The 24696-nt window shown below is 42.4% G+C and overlaps 1 protein-coding gene across 3 annotated transcripts; it reads right to left on the bottom strand.

Moving 5' to 3' along the window:
- Positions 1–1711: 1711 nt before the first annotated feature.
- tecpr2 (tectonin beta-propeller repeat containing 2) lies at positions 1712–24528 on the bottom strand. 3 transcript variants are annotated; one of them, XM_055057216.1, is made up of 27 exons: positions 24392–24528; positions 21611–21741; positions 19996–20136; positions 19399–19527; positions 19187–19318; positions 18957–19114; positions 17595–17748; positions 17173–17325; positions 15532–15664; positions 15227–15444; positions 14562–14778; positions 13343–13598; positions 13085–13268; positions 12139–12375; positions 11419–11486; positions 11231–11346; positions 10974–11147; positions 9666–9846; positions 8433–8574; positions 8116–8341; positions 7950–8039; positions 7769–7866; positions 7547–7682; positions 4963–5111; positions 4047–4188; positions 3734–3883; positions 1712–3191 (listed from the first exon to the last, which is right to left on the bottom strand). In XM_055057216.1, the coding sequence occupies exons 2-27, from the start codon at positions 21689–21691 to the stop codon at positions 3040–3042; spliced, it is 4017 nt and encodes a 1338-aa protein (XP_054913191.1). In that variant the 5' UTR covers positions 21692–21741; positions 24392–24528; the 3' UTR covers positions 1712–3039. The 3 variants fall into 3 exon arrangements, with proteins under 3 accessions (XP_054913191.1, XP_054913192.1, XP_054913190.1); XM_055057217.1 differs by having other exon boundaries at positions 21611–21755; positions 24396–24528; XM_055057215.1 differs by having other exon boundaries at positions 24396–24528.
- Positions 24529–24696: the final 168 nt, after the last annotated feature.

Genomic DNA, 24696 nt, shown 5'->3' with positions numbered 1-24696 from the left:
CATTGAGGAGGAAGCAGCTGATCGGCAGTGGAAGTCAGTGCTGTGCTCTAAACCGCCTGGCTAATGGAAACGATCAATCAATTTGCTTCCAGTTGATTGATCCAGTCTTACTATAAGGAACAGGTGGTAACCATTCTCAGCCAATCATTCAATAGAGCTACATATTCATGTCAGGACCTGCATTTTCCATTAATTACAGAAATGTGAAAGTTGGAATAACAAAAATACATTTATTTTGTGGAAATAAGTCAAGTTTTGAAAAGACAAAAAAAAGTCACGTTTTTTGATAAAGTTTTCATGGTAGGATGAGGTTGTTTTTCAGCAGTATCAAAATAAAAGTATTTTGCAAAATGCAATAAATTTTTTTTTCTTTTTTCATTTTTTGTATCGCGTGACTCATGCAACCAAAAGCCAGATGCCACTACTGGCAAAACTGACGAATCAGACAACAGGAAGTAGTAAGAAGGTGATGTTTTTTGTTTTGTTCTGTTTTGGTGTTTTTCAGACGACGTTCAGCCGGACCCCAGCAGAACTCTCACAGCACCACACAGTTCCCGTGACGTTGTGCGTCATTGCAACGTGTTGAATCCAGAGCACAAACGGACGCCTGGCGTCTCCTCTGACGGCTGACGAGCGCCGGCGCCTCTGCTGAGTTCTGAATATGTCATGGAAGTGTTTGCATCTGTGCTGCCATGATTTTTAATGACCTATTCTGTGAACAAACTTATTGTGTGACTTTCATTTCAGAATAGGAACGCTGTAATTGTGAAGCTGTATTTTTCGATATAATCTGAATATCAACAAAGTTTTGAGCACGTTTGTAAAGGAAACGCAGCTAATGAGAGTGGGAAAGTGATTATTATTGTAAAGGTATCCAATCTGGCTAAGTGATGATGTCATGCGTCCGCTATGCACTGCCATGCTCTTGCCTACTAAGATGGCGCATTGTGGGAACAATGTATTGTTATCTTGTGTCGAGGAAAAGCCCAACACTTACTTTCACAAGTGAAGCACTACTGCTTTCGCCATGACGCTCCACTTGATGTGTAAGTAATTTGAGTAGAAACTTCTTTAGGTTTATTTCAAATGTAATGGACACATAGACAAAAGAAGAAATGAGAAAAGAAAGGCAGAGATTATTGAAAGGGTTCAAAAGGAAAGGAGACAGGAGTAGAGGAGAGAAAGAAGCATAGAAAGAAAACCAGTGAACAAAAGCTGGAAATTCACCTGGCAGATGATGTATGATGTTGAAAAGCCTGAATCACCCACTGAACCCAGGAACATCACAGCTGATGTGTTCAGGTGCGTCAGTGGAAGTATTGGCACGAGGTTGGCGTCGATGCCTTCTTTTCCAAGTTGCATATTATTATTTACAATTTGGAAAAATGTGGGGGGGGGGAAAAGTGGAAATGATTACATGTCTTCCCTGTCTGTGCAATAAAACATCTTTTGCAGAGTGATTGACTCGCTCACCTGACAGTCACGGTTTGTCAACTAAAGCCTCAACACTGTGGGATCTTCCAGAGCAACAACACAGAACAGAAACAGTCAGTGAAGGACTACAAGGGAGCAGTGTTGACTTTCTAGTTGTTGAGCTGCTCAGGAGAGCTTTGTGTCTGTGCAGAAAACATCTCTCAGGATATTGAACGTTTCAGTGAAAAAAACTACCGAAAAACGATAATTAACCATACGCAAAGGAGTTTAATAGAGCTTAAAGTGAGCAGAACTTTATTCCTTTAGATTTAAACCCAGAGCAGAAACAGAGATAATCAGGGAACATGAGGGTTTTATCAGGGATTATACAAGTTTTCATTTCCACAGACAGTCAACAAACCTTTGTTTCAACAATTCCTCTGGCTCGGTTTCTTTGGGTCCCAAATCTTCAGTTATCAACAGAACTGATTGCAGCTACTGGGATAAAACTGTCCATAGGACAGCAGTGACAGTGAATTAACTTTTGCTCTTCTCAGTGTTACCAGGTCATTCTCATTTATTATTTAAAGTGAAAGCACAAAGTAAACGTTTTGAAGTAGTGAGGGTTGTGCGGTTGGTTAGAGTAGTTAGAGAATTAAAGACAGAGAAGAAGAAGGGCAAGAAACTTCTGGGATGTGCTTCCCTTAAAATTCCACCGACGCATAAAGATTACAGATAAAAAGAAATAAAAAAAATACTCTCAAAATAAAATGAACAAATTTACAGAAGAAAAGTGACGACAGGGAATCAGTAAAAGTGAGCAGGGGACAAACTGAATGACATTTTACTCAAATGTTCCTTAAATGTCCTGGGTTGGTCATGAATTACAGAGGAAACCCTGTCAGGCTGTTATGTACGGAGTCTGGAGGTCTGGATTCCAGTTCTGAACTCAAACAGTCTCAGTCTGTTAAACTGACAGGACGTCCTCAACCCCTCCAGCGGTGCTGCAACATATGAAGAGCGACAGCCCTAAAGGTAAAAGTCTGTGACCGACAGGCTGGACGCCCAAATCCTCACAAACAGAAAGGCAACTCAGAACTTAGTTTTGATTTATGGGAAGTCATCAGACGAGGAGCATGGCGTATTCTCCGTTTAAAAAAAAGAAATAAAAGTTTCCCTTCTGTCAAGTGAATGGCAGGGACATGAAAGCAGCACCAGGTGACAGCGTCCAGCCAAGGAAAGGAGAGAAACGGTTTCAAATGGACCAAGCCAAACTCAGCTGTCTAACGTAACGTCTCCTTTTAGCCTAAAACTCTTACTTAAGATGAATTGTAAAGCTAATTTCAAACCAGTTTGAAGTGCTGAACTGGTCTGGAATAAATATTAGCGGAGTTAAATAAGGTTAAAGTGCTTCATGTTACAAAAATAAGGTAAATTCCCTTCATTTCATTTCACACCTGGTCTTCCCAGAGTGACCTGTGCAGCAGACGCTGCAGGATGTGATGTCATCGGCCTGCTCAGATTTGGTCCAGCTGTGAAGTCACACGATGGGAAGAGCAATGTCGGTGACATCACAGCGTTCTTCCGAGCCCGTCCAGATGACAGCAGCGGAGACGATGTCGCCGGTCAGATCAGCTCCCATTCGTCCTCAACATCCTCTCCTCCCAGCACGGCGCCTGCAGGCGGGGGGGCGCTGGGCATGTGTGGGAGGAGCTTGGTCAGCCGTCGGCACAGTCCTCCAATGGGAGTCACCGCCCACAGCTCTTCCTCTGGAGTCACTGAACAAAGAGGAGACATTGGCTGCTTCAGCGCTTGATTTTCGTTATCATCCAGCGAGAATCAATATCAATATCGGCTTCTGAGCAAAGATCAACCCGACTGGACTATTTTTACCTGTCCATGTTTTAATGGGCCACTTTTAATGGGCCACTTTCATTGTAGAAAAGTGAGTTAGCTGTGTGTTCCTGTTTCAGAAAACCATATAAGAGATTGGAACTCTAGAAAATGTCACTTTACAATAGAAAATGAGACAGAAAGGGAATAAGACAGAAAGGGAACGAGTTTTTAGCAAAACGTGAACAACAGAGGATTTATTTGCTGAAGTTCAAAGTTTCCCATTGTCTGTTTTTAAAGACTGCAGCTCTAGTTGATAATTATCACATTAAACACACAATCATTTCTTTCTTTTGTTTGGGCTAATGGTTAGGCCTCTCAAGGGAGTGGGAGTGAAGACGACGCTCTACTGCAGGCTGAGATGCAAACCTATCAAGGTTAGTCATGATGAGGTGGATTCAACTGTAACCGGTGAGAACCGTCTTACCAGTAAACCAGTTAGTGTTTCCAGGAATCTTCTTCCAGTAATCTCCAGCAGGGTTCCGATCAGAAATGCCATAACGTCGAGCCAGTTCTCCATTTACGCACCGAACCCAAACAGTCTGGCAGCTGACAACCATCTGACTGACAGCCAGCCCTGCACACACACACACACACACACACACACACACACACACACACACACACACACACACACACACACACACACACACACACACACACACACACACTGTAAACCAGTGGAACACACAGAATGGACGGGTAACATACATCAACGAAGCGGTCAGAGAAAGAAGTACCTGGTACCAGTTCCCAGTCTGTCCCAACAGGCATCTCGTCACTTAGTCCAGTTCTGACAAACACACTTCCCCTGTTGTCCAGAGCCCAGAGGAGACGATCGTTAGGACTCGTCTGGATGCTGACCAGCTGGACTCCTATTGGCTGTAAAGATGCAACAGGTTATAGTTGCATTATGGGTGTCTGTAGAATGACTCCATGGAGCTGCGTTTCCATTAACCATAACATTGCCCAAACTGAAGTTAAGAAAATGTTTAAGGGACACACAGCAGTAAAATACAAAAAACAGATCAGGTTTTGTGCAAGGATGAGATGGATTTTCAGTCATATCTAAATATATGTAGTTCACAAAACTACAATAGAAACACTTTTATTGCATCACACGACAAACATGACAAACATTTGGATGTTACTACTGGTGAAAACCACAAAGGACAAGACAGGAAGTGGTAGGAGGACGATGGTTTGTTTTTGAAGGCGGGGCTTGTTGCTCTGACCCTTGAATAAGATGAGGCTGTCTCCTCTGATTGGCTAAAATATATTGAGTTCTGACTTATGAATGTAGCTCATGTAACTGCAGCTGCCATAATTTTTAATGACTTATTGAGTGAATAGGCTTATTCTCGCATGATTTTAATTCACTTTTCTATTTAAATAGAAACACACCACTAGTGAAAGTTTGTTGTTTCAAAATCAGCAAAATATAAACCAAGATTTGCACACATTTGGAATGCAAACGCAGCTGGTGTCTATCCCATCCCCTACAGTGTAAATACCTGCAGGAATTCATCAACCAATGAAAAATATCAAAGAATACCTACAGCACAGACAACTGCTCCACTGGACCATCAACAGTTTTCACATGAAGCTGATTTTGGTCCACTGTCAGACAGATAAAAACCATATTGAAGCCATTACCTGTGAAGGAGGTTCAATGTAGATCCAAGCCGGCATCATCATGCTCGCATTCAAAGGCTGAGTTCCAACTCTGAAGTAGACGAGTCCTCGACTGTCCACTGACCAAACGTTCTGACTGCCACAGCTCACACTGACCAGACGAACACTTCCTGAGGGGAACAAGGGAGCACTTTGTTATGGAGCCTGCAACAGGACTTTCAGACAGATGTATGCAAAACCTAAAGCTGCTGTAGATGACTTTTATTTTTTTAAAAAGTTGTTGTTTTTTTACTTATTTGTTAAAACTGACACTATGTTATGACAGCATCACATGAAACAAATGAGCTGAGAAAAAATTAAGCCAATGAAGTAACTTTGTGTTGCTCTAAATCATAAGGTCCCATGTAGACGGATTTTGGTTTGTGGCTGTAATGTGGGACGACTGGGTTGAAATCTCGATCCGAGGTCCTTCTGAAGGAAGATGACTGTTAACTGGTCTCTCCACATTGTCCTTTGGTGTGTGTGTGTGTGTGTGCATGTGCGCAGGATTGGTGACCTGTCCAGGGTGTGCCCTGCCTCTCACCCAATGGCTGCTGGAGATAGGCTCCAGCCCCCCAGCAATCTGCAAGGATAGGCGGAATAGATAACAGATGAATGGCTGTAATGTGGCCAAATGTAAAAAACCCCACCAAAAAACAGTCTTTAGAAATATTTTTGCAAAGCATTGTATTATATAACATACTTTATTCATTGAAAATAACCATATTTTAAAGAAAAGCCAACAATAAACTTTATTATATTTATTTACAGTGTTTAAGCATGGCTGATGTATATATTACTGTCTGCAGCTCTGTGCAGCTCGGGGTCAACAAACAGCCTGTGGCTCAGGTAACAGAGTGACTGTTGTGTAATCTGAACATTAGAAGTTGGTCAGCAGGTCTTTCATGAGCTACAGTATCACTGGGCAACTTGCTGTATCTGCTGCCAGAGGTGAATGATAGCCTGAAAGTGCTACATGTGTGGAAAACAGCAGGCAGTGTATAAATATGATGAAACTGTAATCATATGATGAAGATCCTGGGTGTCCAGTTCCAGTCCTCCTGGCAAGGCTGATGTCCTGCCAGTTTTAGACGCGTCTCTTTGGTAGAAGACGACAAGCCATTTCTCCTGCTAGCCCCAAAACCTAGTGCATTTGTTTTGGTTATATTTACCCAGAATGCCGTGTGCATTAGTCCACTTCCTGATTTTTGGGGCAGTCACCAGCGGCTGACGTAAAGTCTGGTTCAGCTTGAATGCATATGAGAATACCAAGCGGACCAGAGACCGCTCCGGAAGCACAACATAGTGCAGCTCATTCTGGGTAAATATAAGCAAAACAAACAAACTAGTCCAGTGATAGCAGGAGAAATAGGTTGTGGTCTTTTTAAAAAGACCAAAAAGAAATCCTACAACCAATAAAATCTGATATCGCTCCATTTTTATTTACATTTCGTGAAGAATGAAGTGATTTTCTGTGATTTCTGTGTCGTTTCTGTCAGTGGTTCTTGGTGTAGCACCCCCAGAGGCGAGGAGGTGAACAGGTTCTTCAAAGTTTTTGGTTAATTTGACAGGGGAGAGTGAAAGAGAACCAAAGCAGCTGAAAATGTAACAAATGTTACAATTTTGGTCACGAATGGAACAGATTGTAGCAGATTGTCAGGTTTGCGTCTCAGGCTGGGTGTCCACAACATATAGCAGGTTAAGACAGGTCAGGAAATCATGTGATCTTTGATAATGAGAAGAGCAGAGGCACTATAAACAGATCTGACCTTTCTGCCATGTTACACAATCTCTATCACACACTCACACACATTCCTGCTGAGCTCTGACACAAACCTGTTACACACACTCAGACTGTCAATGTGACGAACACACACAGCTGAGTCTGGATGTTCCAGCTTCAATGCGTTTCTGCACCGTCTGAAACAATGCGTGATGTGATCGGTGCAGCGCCTGTCTCCCAAATCATTCCCTGATCCGGGATTTATTTTTGTTAACCGACATTTGTCAAAAACATTGAGCCTCAAATTACAACACAGCGTGGTTGTAGAAAATAAAAAATGCAGCATAAAGACAGTGCACAGTGTCATCTATCCGGGGTTTTGGTGAGTGGTGGGAACATTCTGGAGAACAACGAGACGTGTTTGTCTGAATTGGCTAAAATTTTAGGCAAAACAGGAGAAATCATTTTTGAAGCTATGATCTAGATTTGTTGTTTCATGTCCCAGTTTGTGCTATCTAAGAACTGATATGGAGTGGAAGATTAAAACTGACCCTCAGCTGTTATGCCTCCGAGCCACCAGAGAGGGCAGTCACACTGCTGGGACTACAGGAAGTGCAAAAACTGTGCCTTGCAAAATCTTCAGATTTTTCACATTTTCTTTATTTGAAACATTATATTTTATTAGGATTTCATATGATAGTCCATCACAAAGCACTGTATCATCCTGTAAAGGGGGGAACTTAAATATGATTGTGATCAAGTTATAATCTGAGCTAGAAATGAATAAATCAACAAGAGCAGCTCAGCATAAGATTTTAAAAACAGAGTTTCTATGAAACGCACCAAGCTGGCTGAGGTCCAGGAGGGTCCAATGCAAACCGATGGGACAAGAAGGAGACAGTGTTCGAATGCTCACTTGGCCATGAATGTCCAAACCCCACAAAGCATCATGACAGGCGGATATTTGAGTCAGCTCCACCTGAGCTCACAGAGGAGAGGAAAAACATGAGGGAAGTGCCTGAAAAGCAGCAGATTCAGACGTAGAGACGAGTTGGGTGGCGTTACCTCTGGTGGGAGCTGGACGGAGGAAGGACGAAGCTCTCCATCCCGGTCCCAGACACAGAACAGATCCTTCCTGCTCTGAGCCAACCACAGGAATGTTCCTACACACAGTCAACACAGGCAGCTGACATCCGCACAGCTGAGTGCTAGAGGTCCAGATGTGTGTTCTATCCAAACGGCTTACCTTCTTTATGAGGCACAGATGAAGAAGTGATGAAGGTCCACCTGGTGGCTGACACAGTTCCTCTTGGGACAACGTTCTGCCAAAATGTTCCTGAAAGAACCCAAATGGAAGTGATAAGCAGAAGCAAACTGAAAGCCACTGAGCTGCTGTGCAGAACCTCACTGACCCACGAGGTTTCCACGCGCCAGGTGCAGCTGGTTCCGTCCTGACGCCACCCACACTCCAGTGGGGTTAGCGCTGACCAGGCTGGGCTGGCACTGGGAGTACTGCGAAAGGAAGGCCACCACCCGCTCCACCGGACCCCTGGTTACTGTGGCAACGCTCTGCGTGGCTTGCAGCAGGGTCTGGAAAAAACTGCCTTGATCGAAGACCACATAGTCCGAAATGCTGATCTGGTGGAGAAGAGAAGCGGAGTGGTGAGAGAGCAGAACCCAGAACCAAACAGAAGCCAAAATGGATCCGCTCCCCTCTAACCATGAGTACCTGCCACCAGTGGTCATCGTTGCCCTGGGGTCTGGACGGGCAGACGCCGGTTCGGAACCAGAGGCTGCCGCTGGCATCAAGAGCCCAGGCGGTTCCGCCTCCTCCTAGAGCTATGCAGATGAGCTCCAGGCCCTGAGCCTCACTGCAGCAGAAACAGATAAATAACAACTAATGACATGTTCACTTTTACTTGTGTGTCTAGTTGCTTGGTTACTGGGCAAAAAAAAAAAAAAACTAAACAAAAAAAAAACCTCATTGATCTACATGCATATATATAGAAGCCAAGCAACAGAACAAATTATCCTCAGTCTGCAAAACAGTCAACTCTGACTGGTCAACGTTTCCATACTGCAGCGAACAAAGAGTTAAACTTAATACGTCCCTATTTAAAATCATTTGTATTAATAATAACTAAATGTCAACCCTGGCTTTTGCTTAGGGATGCACGACATTTCAGAGTTAATACGTGGGGGCGGACCTAGCCGGTCATGTGATCTTTGTTTAGTCATGTGATAGTGATCGTGATGCAGTGAAAGTTTCAGGGAGTTTAACTGCAGCAGAGAAGCAGTGCAGGCGGTGTGGTCACTTTTTCACTGAGTTAAAGGGCCGGTATTATGTATTTTCCAGATACTAATAGTAAAATAAAATTTTACTTCCTAATTTAATGCCTTGAAATTAGGCCTGTCTCTTTAAAAACTCATCTTTTTGAAACTTTGCCTTCAGGAAATCATCACAACACTTTTACCAGCACTGCACTGATTAGTAGATCCCATAATGAGCTCATCAGATGTGCAGTTCCACCAGGTGTTTCCTAATTGCTGCTGGCTCATCTGGAGGAGCTGAATGTGGAAGGGCAGTTCTGTGAGGCTGCAGCTCTTAGGTGGACCTGCGACCTCAAAGGCGGAGCTAGATCCAATCAGGTGTTTTTGGTTGCCAAGTGAAATTAAACGATTTCTCAGAACATGCATGAAAGAATCAAAGCAACACTACAGGTATGTTTTTGATGAGGGAGTAACTTTATAACATGATGTGAAGCTCAAAAAAGGTTGACTTGACATTATGCTGTCCCTTTAAATGATCAATATCTGTCAGTTCTTTCATCTCTTAGTCTTTCCTTTCTCTTTCAGATCAAATGGTCACTATACTGATGTTTCATTTGGGTTTGACCTAAAACAACAAGCTGAGCTGTTGTACTGTGGTCGTGTTGAAGGTGTGTCAGAGCAGGCTCGGTACCTGACAGTGTCGTACTTCCAGCCGTCTCCCTCGCTGCAGTAGCTGCTCAGTCCCTCTCTGTAGAACAAAGCCTTGTGTTCGCTTAAAGCCCAGACCACGCCCCCTCTCACACACACCTGGCTGAACACACAGGGAGACTCCACCTTGACCGAGCGGGCGCAGGGTCGCTCCATGCTCAGACCTGAAACACACACAGCCTTAAATGTAGCAGCAGTAACCCATAGCATCGCTCCACCCGTGAGATCAGCCTGTCCAGAATCAAAGTCACTGCAGAAGTTTCTGTCCACATGTTAAAGTTTGGATCTCTTCTAAGTTTTGGGAACGAAATGTGTGACGATTGTGTGGAAAGTAGCTGTTTTCAGATTAAAAGCATCTCAAACATATTTTGGTCACACGGTAAAATATGTACTGTTGGCTGAAGGAGAGCAGGTCCTGCTCCAGCCAGCTGTGACAAGATTGGTACAAACTTACAAACTTCAGTGTATCATCGTTATGATGTGAGACAGAGCATCACAGAGTAGCACAAGATGAGAGAAAACAAAAACTGGATACGGTTTTCAGAACTTTTGTGGAGAAAAAAAAATTTGTTTGAAAAAAAAAGATGCTCTGTCAATTTACATGGAGTGTTTCTGAGCATAATTCTGCAAGGCCTGTCACAAATTCTCAGGCTGATACAAGTCTGGACTTTGACTGAGCCATTCAAAGTCCACTCACTTAAAGCTCTGATTTTACATTCAAAATGGAATGAATGTGTGCTGGAAGGAGAACTTCCAGCCTGGTTTCCATTCAACCTTCCTGTAAGACACCACTTAGACTGGTGTCTTACAGGAAAAAACATTTTCTTATCCCTAACAGAGCAGAGTAAATCCCGGTGAAACACAATTAAGAGCAAAATTATTTACACCCTTGGTAGATTTAGATTGTAAATAATTTCATTTTTACCAACATGTTTGTTCTGACCAAAGATAATATTAATTTCACAAGATTTCTGATCTGAATCTGACAGTCTGTGAAGGGAGCTAAAGAAAAGGGTGATGGTGAGGAGGCTCATCACCAAAATAAAAACTGAAACATGACAAAAGATTTTACTCACTGACTATTCAGAAGAAAATAAATCATTTTTAATATGACATTTTTAAAAAATAAAATATGAATAAAAACAAATTATTTTCATATAATTCCAATAAAATTAAACACCTCAGTTGAAAGAAAAAGCAAAAAAAAAGCTGAACATGATAGCCTGAAGGTACAATTTGCATATTAGTGACAGTTTGTGAGCTTGACTACATGCGACAGATGGGTGGTCACCTGTTTGCAGGTAGAGGTCTCCGTTGGTCCTAATGATCCAAGCAGAGTCGTCGCTCAGCGCTACGAAGGCCGCTTGCTCTGCAGCTTTATACCAGTGACGTTTTCCTTTAACCGACACTTTGGCACAAGCGAACGCCGTCATGGTTTTCTGCTCCACTTTCCACAGCAGGTTGCCTGAGGGGTTAACAGTGGTTAGCATCTGGATAATACTACACAACCATTTATGAATGACTCTCCAAAGTAAGACATCAGCCCACCTGAAGGGGATAGCGCCACCTGGTGGACGTTGTCTTCGAAGCGCTGCCATCTGAGTCCAGTTTCAGGAAGTGTGCTGCAGAACAGCCCTCCTTTGAAATCCAAACACCACACATGCCTGGAAGCGCAGGTTGTCCATGAGCCATGTGAGCGTCAGCAGCGGGTCAGCAGGGAGGCTGACCGGACTCACCTGTCAGTCACCTGCAGGCTCAGGATCCCACATCCTGGTCCAGAGTAGCCCATCCAGCTTTCTGCCAACTGTAAAGCAGAAACATATATATTACATTATTACATTCATTGACTTGCTTGGATATAGTCAGCACCATAAGGTTTAGTACCTCACATACAATGTTGTGACAAATTATTAACCAGCTTACAGATTTCTTCTGATTTTGCTTCATTGTCAATCTTCAAGATTTAACCTGCAATAGCTGTGATCAACCTGATTCTTTGGATTAGTTTCACATTCCCACACCCAGGCCTGCCTTCAAAGCGCAGCTCTTCATCAGAACTGCAGATTACAAGTTTCCACCTCCCAGAGCGGCTGTCCGCCCCCACTCCTTCAGACTAGCCAGCAACAATTAGCAAACACCCTTTGGAACTATGCATCTGCTGAGCTCTTTGTAGGAACTATTTCTCAGAGCGACACTAGGTCAACAGAGCCATGTTGTTAACCTGGCTTTGTTAACAACATGTGATGACTGTGTTAACAACATGTTAAGGCAGAGCTTCAGACAGAGCACAAGCTTCAGACAGAAGTCTGAAATTCAATCATTTGAAAACTGCTGTTTTTTTGTATCATCTCAGGTTATCTTTGTCTGATATTACAATCTGATCACTTCTTTGACCACTTAAGTGTAACAAAAAAACAGCTAAACCACTAAAGGAGTCAATACTTTTCATTTCTCACCATGTAAGGCCTGTTCTTGTCCTGCTCTGCGTCTCTCTCTGCTGTCCTCTCCGTTTCTGCAGATGGAGCGCTGTGGTCATTTCCTCCTCCGCCTCCTCCAGCGGCAGGAGCAGGAGCCGAGTGACCGTAGATGTCTCCCTCCTCATCGCTGGACATGCTGGGCTTCCTGTCCTGACTGCTCTCATCACAGGGAAACACCTGGTCTGCCAGCTGAGGAGAGAGGAGTGGGTGGTCCTCCTGCTCACACAGAGAGAGAACCGTCTGAACAACCTACATGCTGCTCATTAACAATCGTATTATTGTCGCAGTAAGCAAGAAATCAGTTATGCGCATAATAAATCTCAATTTATTATAGTAAGTTCAATCATTACTATTTGCATGATTTATTGTTTTTCTCTTTTCTCTCTTTCTACCAAAATCTAGATGATAAAAGTCTTCAGTCTCATTTGACTCTTTTTTTTTAAGGACAATTTCCTTTACAGAGACTTTACAATTCATTTTATTTGTTGTTTTCTTTCATTAGAGTTTAAGGTTTATTGCTCTTTGAGGATGTGTTCTTGGAATTATTATGCCAGTCTCATTACATTACTTGAAAATGCTCTAAAAAGAAAATGGCCTCAAAACAGCAAAAACAACAACATTATCATTTATCGCAATAACTTCTGGGACAATTTATCGTCCTGGAAAATGTGATAGTGACAGGTCTAGTTACCAATACCACATGACCAACTTCCTCCCTCTGCTAAAACACAAACAGCAACTGGATGTAAATAAACGTCGGGTGTTATTACCACCCCAGTTTTACTTACTGGATCGATACCGATATGTCAAAAAGGACAAACGTTGGCCAATACGATACAATCTAATATATTGTTCAATCGTTTGTAAACGTGAGCGCTCCTATGAGATAATTGGTGGAAGTGTTAAAAAAACAGTGAAAACCTACCGTTTCATCTCTGGATGCTGGCTCCAGCCCTCCATCATCCTCAACCTTCATGTAAGAGAAGGTGGATTCCAGCAGCTGGTCAACATCTGGGGTGGGGAGGATACCGTCTGCCTCGGAACCGTCGTTCTGAACCTTTTCTGGGTTCAGTCCCGACAGGACCAGCAACCCTGCACTGGGAACGGAACTGAAAAGAAGAACAAGACTGTCGGATCAGCAGTAATGGGATTTTCTGAAGGCTGCCAATCACCAGGTACAAACCCAGACTGGTTGAAGGACGACTTCACTTCCTCCCGGACTTCCAAAGCGTTATCTGAACCTGTGTGTTGTGTCTCCTGGTCTTGGTTCTGCTGTAGAGAGTCCTGGCTCTCAGCATCAAGACCAAAGAGGAAGGTGTGGTCACTGGATGGGGTTCCACTTTCTCCGTCACTACAGTTGCTGTCTTGGATTATAAACACTGAATCTGAGCAGCTGCTCTCTACAAGGCGGTTTCCAGAGCAACGGTCTAAGGAAAGGTCTAAAGACAGATGGAGACAGATCACAATGAGTCATACCTACCTATCAGCGCATACTTTTAGCTCACTCAATGAAACAAGCAATAACATTGTAAGCTTGAACATTAGTCAGAATGGTAATCTACTGAAGAGAAGGAGGAAGAGCAGTGAACAGAGGTGGGAACCTACTGTTGGTGACAACATCTTTGGGTTTTTGGAAACTTCTGTTGGAATTATGCTGTCTGCTTTCAGGATAAACTTGCTTGTTTTACATACAATTAGCATGCTATGTCTCAGTAGCATGCTAAATGTTAGCATATGCTTCAAAATAGAATGCTGACATGCTAAATAGAATGTTAGCACATCGGTCAGCACGTTAAAGCTATATAGCATTAACATGCTGAACATCATGCTAAAGCTATTGTTAATGTAATATCACTTATGTTAAGTAATAGAAAACCTGCAGTTTGCAGCTTTTACAGGAATATGTTTTTTTCCATATTTGTTCAAACAGTCACCATGCTGGCAGTGTACTATGAGACAGATAATCTGTGAAAACATCGATCTGCTCCACCTCCTACCTGAGCTGCTAACATTCACAACAGGATCTGCCAACCGGAAGGAGCTGCAGCATAGCAGAGAGCAATGGAGGAAGGGGTGAGCAGCGCCACACGAGATTGTGAGTGACTGCTCTAAGACCCTCCTCCTGACTCTGATTGGTTGTTTCTAGTTAGCGCTGTGAAAAGCTCAAGTTTTTCACATATTATCTGACTCATACTATACTGCCAGGACACAGTGACAGTTTTAACAAATATGGCACAAAATATTTTTATAAAAGCTACATACTCGAGCCACAACTTTAATGTAACTGAATCACTTGCATTTCTCAGTAATGTTAAACGTGCCTATTAATACCCAAATATGGAAAAACACAGGCTGTCTTTATTGTAGCTAACCATCACTGACATCTGTCCTAATTCACTTACCCTGATGTCTTTTCTTCTTCTTCTTCACTCTGATGGGTTTCACCACCAGCTCCTGCTGCATCCTCTCCTGGTCAATAGGGGCACTGTAGCGCCTGGAGCTCAGTCCAAGCGGAGTGCTGACCGGGGAGGCTGAGCTCAGGCTGTCCCACATGGTGACAGAGCTGCTGCGGAAGCGAGAGCTGCTGAACAAAGTGGACGGCTGGCTGGACTCCATCACCTGAGCAGACAGATAAATTATCCCTCATAAACAGAAACTGTATTCTTGTACCTGCCACCTATATTTTATTGGCAGTAGTGGACGTTTGTCAATAGTTTCAGCCGCGCTGAGTCAGAAACTAGTGACTAGATCCAAAAGAGTAATTATTCAGCTTCCAGTTGAAGGCTTAATATTGTGCTTCATTTCAAGTTGTGTGTTATTTAAATTATTACTTGCTAAGTTGGTTTATTTTTAAACTTTTTGGGTTTTTCCATGTTCTGAATGGCTGAGAAGTAGGCAGAAATAATGAATATCTGATACTAGTTTAAGTATCATTGCTTAAACTTAATGCTCAAAGCACCAGGGTTTTTATCAAAAAATATTCAGATTTTTTTTCTTTTTCTGGTTTTCAAGGTTCTGTGTTGAAGGTGGTAAGACATAAAGGCATACCTTTCTATGATAACGTTACCTTTAGTGGGCTGTCCTGCTCCATCGCCTCTTCAACTTCTTCCACTTCTTCCTCTTCCTCCTCCTCATCTGGTCCGTCCTCGCTCCCCCCTGCCTCCTCTTTGCCCCCATCTTCTGTGATGATGGCCATTGTTCTGATTGGCTGGACTATTTCCACTGACCCGGTTGGGTGGAGAATTGTGGGTGTGGTCAGTGGTGAAGGCAGGTGACCTGACAGCACTGGTAATAAAGGGACACAGAAGTTGTAGCTGTTGGTTTGGGCTGCCAACAGTAGAGGTTATCTGTGGCGGAGTTAGCAGAGCTCACGGTTTGAGGAGATTCCCTCTGGATTGCTGGACAGGCGGATAATCTCTCTGTCTCCTTTCAGGACGAAGATTTCATTTTCACAAGATGACACAGACACAATGTCTCCGCTGCTTTCCAGGCAACCAATTATAACCTTAAAGCACCAAACAAAAGCACAACTTGTGTTAAATACGCCATTTTCCGTATCTTAGAGAAGTGTCTCTTCGCTTCTCTAAGATACAGTGATAGTCACAGTAAAAGACTTTGTTTTAATTCCAGGTTGAGGCATTTCTTCTTGTAGATTTCAGCGCTGTTATGACATGCTGATGTGATTCTGCAACTGGGTAAAGCTCTGCTGAACTGGTTGAAACCCTTTCTGGCAGACCAGCACTAATTTGTTTTATATGACAGATATGAATATATATAAACAGGGTCCTGTATGGGGTTCCTCCTGGCTTTCATCTGGGCCCATTTTAGTTTAGTAACTATGCTCTCCCTAGCTGCGAGTGTGTCTTACCATACTTATGATGCTGTCATACAGCTTTATGTATCTGTGTTATCACATGATCCTATTGAGTTACAGTCACTGTGGGAGTTTGTCCATAACATAAATGAGGTGAAAGGCCAAAATGTTATCCAGCTCATCCTGACTCATACATTGACTTCAAGAACCACATGATGTCTTTTTCCTATCTGAGTCCACTGGCTGTCAGAATTAAAGGATTCCTGTCAAAGGAAGAAAGAGAAAAACTGGAGCGTGCTTTCATCCTCAGGACATTAGCATGTGGTATTGTGTCTTTGGGGTGTTTGTAGAAATACACAAAGAAGTTAACAATCGCTCATCCAGAATACATTTCCCTGAGTTTTGACCAATAACAAGAAATGAAAAATAACCCAAAAAGTATCAACCTGACATAGTAATGAGATGAGAATTCTGGGAGAAAGCCAGAGCTTTTAAACCAGAAACTCAAATGTCACACTGGGGTGAGGAGGGATGCCTTCAGGTTCCAAAACTGAAAAAAAAAAAAAACAGTCTACATGCAGCTGTAATTCCAGACAATCTATCTGGGGGTTTGTTAAAAGTACGAAGTTAAAACATCACCATGGCAACTAGAACAGAAAGCTTTCGGACAGTCAATTATATCGAGCTACTTTCTTCTCTGTACTATCTCCAATCCTTCATTGATCTACCCTCAACTGTTCCACTTCCAGCAACTGTGAAACTACAAACTTCCTTCTGAAATTGTAACACTTGTTCTTCTGCTCATCCATGTTTCTGTTAGTGGAGCCCTGATCAAGTATACGCCCAATTTTACAAGTAGCGTCAAGTACTCAACTCAGTACTCTGAACAGACACCACTGCTATATTTGATTTTGCCCCTAAGTGTGGCAAGGTGTAAATTTTTTAACTATTTTGGTAAAAGATGGTAAAAGATAAACTGAAACAAACCTTCTTTCAAATGGTTCAGAAAGATAAATAAGAGCAGAAAGCATAGAATTAGACTGAATATATCTGCCTTTCTGGATCAGGCATATTGTCACCGATAAACAAATGTTTGTCAATATTGAGACTGATCCAGTTATTATGGATCGGTTCATCTCTACTCACTAATTCTTAGATTACATAGAAACTAAAGAATATGCAGTAGATGAACACATTACCTCGTTGACACAGTCAAACACGTAGATGCTGTATTCATTCCAGCTGAGAATCCAGCCCTCTCTGAAGAAACAGCTGAGCAGGCCAAGCTGCCGGTCTGCTGGACGGTACGCTCCAACTGGACCGGGGCGTGGAAACAGCTCAAACTGAGGGATCTGCAACGAAGCGGTGGACAGGAGAGCAGACAGGAACAGGAATCCTGGAATTACTTGTCACATTTCCAACCGCAAACCCCAGTGCATTTCAGACTGTTTGTGACAGACCAATACAAATTGGTCACAATGATGGTTTTAGACATTTTTACAGACAAAAGTATGTCGTATGAATTAATATTCAGCCTCTCTGAGTCAATACTCTGAGTCAATACCAACTTTTTCTGCAAATGCATTAAAGGCAATTGCTTGGAGGAAGGGTCTGTATATACCTGTTTGTCAAAAAAGGACTTGAGTAGTTGAGTCTCCTCCACCTCTCCTTTAACGTTAGACTTCCACAGCCTGAGTCCGGGTCGGGCAGCGTACACCTGGAGGTCGCTCTGCTTACAAAGAGCCGGCAGAAAGCAAGCGCCAAACCTGCCGGTTCTGAGACAGCAGAGAAACACACCGTCAGCGGCGCTACCTGAACTGGTTGTTTAACGGGTGATAGGTAGAGGTGCACCAATAAATTGACCGGCCAAAAAAAAAAAAAGAAAGAAAGAAACATCTCAGAATGTCCTTAATTTTGGAAGATCGGCAATTGGCTGAAACTGATGTTGTCTACTGCTGTAAAGAGCTGAAAATCTGCCGCTGTCCTCTTTTGCCCTGCAGTGAGACGGACTGACCGACAGAAACTGTTGCAAACTTAGCGACTTGTCAGACAAAAAATAAAAGAATCAGTATCAGCCAAAATCAGAATTGGCAGCCGGTCAAACTTTAGAAACGTTATTCTCTCATCAAACATACACCTGGAGTGTTGCTTTGATTCTTTCATGAATGTTCCAGGAATTCTTGAATCTCCCATGGTAACCATTCATCCTTGCTCTCATAAAGCTCCACCTCTTAGAGACTTTGGGAAAAATGGGATCATTTTATAGCCAAAGTTGTATAACAGTTCATTTCTGTGATTCCACATCACTTGGAGAGACACCTGGGCGTTTGCCTCTGTATTTGTTTTTTGTCATTCAAAATGGGGAAATGTCTGTAAGATTGTAACGATCATCAGTGTGACTGTCTGCTACCTGCCCTAGCCCTCATGTTTGATTGTATGTACGTGTATGTTTAAAAGTATAAAAATGTTTATTCAAATTAAAACATAAAGCTCCACCTCTTTACCCAAAGGTCCTTCTTGGAGCTGCAGCCTGCAGCTGAGACTCTGCCCCACAGATCAGCCCTCCCCACTCAGCTCCTCCAGACTAGCGGCAGCAGCTGTTGGCAAACACCTGGTGGAACTGAGCTTCTGCTGAGTTTATCATTAGAAAGTAGTTGGTTGGTTGTAAACAGGATAATGGTGGAGAATAGTTGTCATGTCATGCTGATGGTAGAGTGTCAGAAAGAGAAGGAGCTTCTTAAAAAGACAGAGGATCAATTTCAAGGTGTCAAGTTAAATTCTTTTAAGTTATGTTTGATATGTATAGCATTTTTATAGCAACTGAAAGTAATAGTTACTTTATTATGCTATAAAGAGGTATTATGTGACTGGAGAATACATAATGCTGCCCCTTTAAAGATCTGTAATTGGCCAGAAAACAGCAATCAGTGCACCTCCAGAGGGAGCTCCATGCTACTGTAAAGAACGAGTGAGAGTGGCGTACCTCTTGCGGGGTTTGGTGCCCAGCTGCAACACTTCCTGCTTCTGCGTACAGTAAAGCACGGATCTCTGCTGCGTCGAGACCAGCAGGACCTGGTGTCTGTATTCCATCTGAACCACACCTGACGGCTCCTCTAGCAGCAGCACCGGCTTACACACCCCCTGCACACACTCACAGTTAGACAGCGTGTCTCACAGCAGGTGCAACCAGTCCTGCGTCACTCTGTGTCCTACCTGGTCCAGGTCCAGAGCGGAGAACACAACCCGACCTTTATCGTCTCCGGAGAACAGCTTCATCCCGTTGGCGCTCCAGGTCAAGGAGGTGACGGAGCCTTTGTGGAGGCTGACGACATCAAAACGCCTGAGCTGCGACCAGAACAGACCAGTGAGCTGCGGTCGCATGGCGACAGGCAGACTGCAGAGAGGACAGATGTGTATGAGCCAACCTGCTTGTTGCGCCCAGGAAGCGGGGACACCAGCTGGAAGACCACAACCCGACCGGAAGCTGTTCCAGCAGCCACCAGGTCGTCAAAACAGCTGAGCAGTTTCACTGCGGTGATCGCGTCACATTTTCCCTGTCGGACGCAGACACACCATGAGAACCACATCGCAAGAATACTCAGACTGGTTGAACCATTTCAGGTTTCATCGAGTTACAACAACCGACTTCAACAGCTTTTATTTGGGATTTGATGCGATAGATTAACACAAAGAGGAGCTCTTTCTTTCAAGAAAGAGGAAAGTAATGCTTGGCATAAATATCCTTTGGCAAAAAAAAAAAATCTGTGGTGAGCCCCATTTATTTTCTCCGGTGTACTAAATAGGAGTTTTTTAAAATACACTTTTATTTTTTTTTTAAATGCAAAAAAATTGAAAACATATTTTCGAGCTATATAAAATTCCACTGAGATAATTTGAGGTTAGTGGTTGTGAATACTCCTGCAGAGGAATGTGGGGGAGATTTGATCAGAAAAGTTTCCAAATGCAGTTTTGAGGATGAATGAGCGTGGACTGATGAAAGACCACATAGAGGGCGCTCTCACCTCCATGCTGTACTTGTTCATATGAGCAACACGACGGCAGTACAGGTACAGCATGCCGATGCTGCTGCCCACCGCCAGGAAGTCTGAGCTGCTGTCCAGAGCTGTCAGGTAGACCAGCACAGACCTGAAGCCCCGCTGCACCTACACACACACACACACACACACACACACACACACACACACACACATTCATTTAAAACAAAAAAACAGATTACACCCAATTGTAATTGAAATTGTTGATTTCCAGAATAATGAGAGAGAGACGTTTTAGGGAAATTTTTAAACTTTTATCAGTTTACATACTAAGGAAAAGGGTCATTTTCAAATCATGAATTATTACAGTATAAATCAAATTTTACAAAGCTCCCAATGAGAACAGTATTTTTTTCAAAAATAAAAAACTCAAAATGCATTGTTTCAAATTTTAGCAGAATTTCTCAACATTTTATGGATTATAAAGAACTGCCAATGATCATTCTCTGAATGTGCAGCATTAAGTGATCACATGTACTAAAATTGAAAGCTATTTCAATCAAAAACATCTTAACAGAGCGAGTCACATGTTAACATAGGACCTTCTTTGAGTTCACCTGCACAATTCTTGCATCCACTGAACTTGTGAGTTTGTTTCTTGCAGTTTGTTTCTGCTTGAATTTCTTTGCAGGATGTCAGAAAACCTTCCCAGAGCTGCTGTTTTGATATGAACTGCATCCCACCCTCAGATCTTCTGCTTGAGGAAACTCCAAAGGTTCTCAATAGGGTCAGAGGTCAGAGGAGGATGGTGACCACACCATGAGTTTTTCCCCTTTTATGCCCACAGCAGCCAATGACACAGTGGTATTCCTGGCAGCATTCATTGTCATCCATGAAGATGATTTTGCTACTGAAGGTCTTGCTCTTCTTTTTGAACCATGAAAGAAAGTGACTGGTCAGAAAATCCATATACTTTGCTGAGGTCATTTTCACTCCTTCAGGGACTCTGAAGGGCCCGACCAGCTCTGCTTGTGAGCTCTGGTTAGGGGCCCAATACGAGATTCATGCACCACAAGCCTCTGGAGATCCTCCACTTTGAGGATCCTCCATTATGCCTTTATCTTTACAAACCATCTTTGTTCTGAATCAGTCACAAATCTTTTCACAGTACGATGATAACACTTCAGTTTTAGTTAAATATTTAATGATGTCATATCCTGTCATACAGCACTACACTATCTGATGATTTTCATCAGCAGAGATTCTTTCTCTTTCCCATATTGCTCGAAACCTGTGGCCTGCTTAATAATGTGCAACATCCTTCTTCAATAGATTTCCTTCAATTGAGCTCAGACAAACTAATCAACCAGCTCTGAAATTAATTATAGTGATTCAAAGAGCCCTGACTCACAATACCATCTATAATTGTAATACCACAAGAAAATGTATCTTTATCACACTTAAATCCAATTTGCATAATAATTTATAAACACAGTGTAAAGTGTTTTTGAATTTTAATTTAAACTTCAGTTGAGCTGTGAATAAATTTTAAGGCATCATGTAAAATTGAAGAGGAATTGAGCAGACGTTCAGCCGTCATACTGATACCCTGCTTTGGCATCTGTGAGTTTTGGGTCGGTACCTTGGCAGGGATAGCATTCAGCAGGTAGTACAGCGGACAGAACTCCCTCAGGAGGGAAGCTGAAGCTGGCTGCGTTGTCATGGTTCTTCTCCCTGGGGATGACTCAGCAGATCCTGATAATCATTTCAGACCTAATCACAAAAACCTGATGGTTATTGATGCTGTCAGTCAGTACACAGTTCTTACACATCAAAACATAAAATCTGCTTAAGATTTTTTTCTTCAGTAATATTTATTACTGGCCCCTTCAGAAGGATCTCAGAGCAACATGAGACCAAGTTAACAGTTGAGATTTTACAAACCGTCAAATAAAAACCAATAACCAAATTCTGACATGTCTCAATCATCCAGGAAGTCATCATAGTGTTTCACAGACTGATTCAATTCATTTTCCCTTAAAGGGGCAGTATTGTGTAAAATCAACTTTTTTGAGCTTTATGTCATGTTATATATTAATCCCTCATAAAAAGCAAACCTGGAATGTCGCCTTGAATCTTTTACGCATGTTTGAGAAATCCTCAAGTCTTACATGGTAACCATTCAGCTGTGCAAAATGAATGTTGTTAATGGGTTAGTAGAGGAGCCATGTTGTGATGACTTTCTTAAAGAGACAGAGGCCCAATTTCAAGGTGTTAAATTACAAAGTCAAATTTCTTTTAAGTGAAATTTGATATACATTTCTTTAACTGAGGGTAACATTCTTATTTGATTGTGTTATAATATGGCACTATATGCCTGGAAAACACATAATACTGCCTCTTTAAGAAAACTCTACAACACAATGCCCCATAATCATAAAATGAAAAAACCTGACATGTAAATCACAGCCTTTATTTAACAATTGATCCACCTTTGGCGGCAATTACAGCCTCAAGTCTTGTTGAATGTGATGACTGGATATCTGTGGGGAGTTTCATGCAGGCCTTTCTGCAGAATCTGTCAGCTCTCAGTTTGGGAAATGTTGGTGACCAGCCGTCTAATGATCTCTCGAGAGACGTTGGGTCTCTGCCTGGATCACTGCAGGACAGCCACCAGGTGTCCTGGAGGGTCTTTCAGAGAGACACTGAGGCAGGTCAGATCTGTTTGCTGGGTGTGTCCCATACAATGACACTTTTGTTACTGATCCATTAAATTATTTTACTCCTTGGTTCAAATTGTAAGATAAAATCTGAAGGCCCTGGAATTAATCAATGAAACTAAAGATATTTTGAGGTTTTGTATGCACCAATCCTCTGTGTCCTTCAGGAGTTTTGCCACAGGAAGTGTGGTTGGTCCAGTACTTAATGTGTTTGTCTGCATCATCTCTCTCCACACCTCTTAACTCCCAGCACACCAAGGCAGATCCAGCTCTCCTCCGGGTTTCTGTCCATTATATGCAACCATCATGCTCTATTGCCTTCTCTCCATCTCCACCACCTCATGCCTACTGCATCCAGCTCATTGCCTCAATATTTATTGAGGTGTCAAATCTCTTTTATCACTACTAAATATTCACTATAAGGAGATACACATCTATGCACACATGTTACATTTCATATTTGTATTTAATGATTATAATTAGTTTAGAAATCAACTTTTCCGTTGATGTTCGAGGGTTGAGGGGTTGTTGTTTGCCAAAAAATCTAAATTATGATTAATTTGTAAAAGCGATAAAAAGAGTAAAACATATTTTTACTTGCATTGTATCAGTACTGTTAGAGAACTGAGCAAAAATAAAATTGGAACCAGATTATCGTGTCATCATTTTCAGTCCTGTGACAAACTGAAACTTTTTGAATATGTATATCTGTACTGGTCAATGTCATGTTTTACATTGCAGAGAGAAAACTAAACATTCTACAGTACTAAAAGAAAAAATCAGGCAATCGGGTTTAAAGTGCAGCTATTTTCCTGAATACAGTTAAATTAATTTCATATGAATGGACAGTGGAAATTCATGTGTAATTAGGATCTCTGTTCTCAGCATCAGATTCCATTCTTGTAATGGTTCCTTGGAGTTGAAATGTCCAGATTCGAATGAAAAATCAAGGAGAAGAATCCCTGAATCAATAGTTGTTGGGAAAGTGGAGGGTTCCCCAACAAAACAATTCAACATGGCTGCCGCATGAAAGGAAGCCATAACAGCAGTAAGAATATTTGCACTCTGGTAGTTTGTATGTTTAAATATCATTACATCAGTCACTCCTGAAATGCTATGAGCCCAGGAATAAACAGCTCCCGGCTCGTTATGGTGAATAAATCCCAAAACTTTCCAGACGTTCAGCTGAACCAAAGACATCCGGTCTGAAGGAACACCGAGACCCGAGTTCCGTTTTCCGAGGTAAACGGAATGCAGCATAACACGGGGGGCGTTAACGACCAGTTCTGATGAAAATAAACCCCAGAAATGTGCAGGCTTAATTAAATATGAACAACAATCACTTCGGCACATCCCGAACCACACAGTCCTATTTGCTGTGAGATAATAGCACGACAGTGAGTCGAATATTAGAATATTCCAGAGCAGATATTGGAGTGTTTACATGTGTGATGGGGTGAACTGTGGACTGTCCTTGCGGCGCCCTGACAGGGTAATATGAGCTCTAAGCGCTGCAGGACAATACGGTTATTCACAATGAATACAAAAAAGAAAGTGACGCAATAACAAATATATTTTAAAAAAACAAACAAACATGGTGCTGTTCATAAAGCTGCTAACGACGGCTAGCTAGCATCATCTGAAGCAGCAACTCCAGTAAACAGGGCAGAATAATGACAGCAGGAGAAGAAAGAGCCCGGTACCTACTGGGTTTCAGCCTGGCGAAGGACGGATCCAGATGTTGATCCTTGTAATCCTGCTTCGACTTTATTTCAAAGTGCGGACAGGTGCCATCGCCCAGCATTTACAGGAGCTATCTGAACGAGACCGTCAAACTACGCCTCCTCCAGGCCACACGGCAAAACGTCCACCTCTCCGCTCCGCTTTATTTTTTGTAGATTCCATCTTTCAAATTGTCAAACAGTTTATCTAAGAAACGGGTCTGCTCTTTCTTATATATTTTTATTTATTCGTTTATTTTTTATTGCTATTTTTCCCATCATTGTCA

The sequence above is a fragment of the Poeciliopsis prolifica genome, unplaced genomic scaffold (genome assembly GCF_027474105.1).
Source record: "Poeciliopsis prolifica strain line A6 unplaced genomic scaffold, Auburn_PproV2 SCAFFOLD047, whole genome shotgun sequence".
Classification (NCBI taxonomy): Eukaryota; Metazoa; Chordata; class Actinopteri; order Cyprinodontiformes; family Poeciliidae; genus Poeciliopsis; species Poeciliopsis prolifica.
This window is presented reverse-complemented; position numbering and strand designations above follow the sequence as displayed.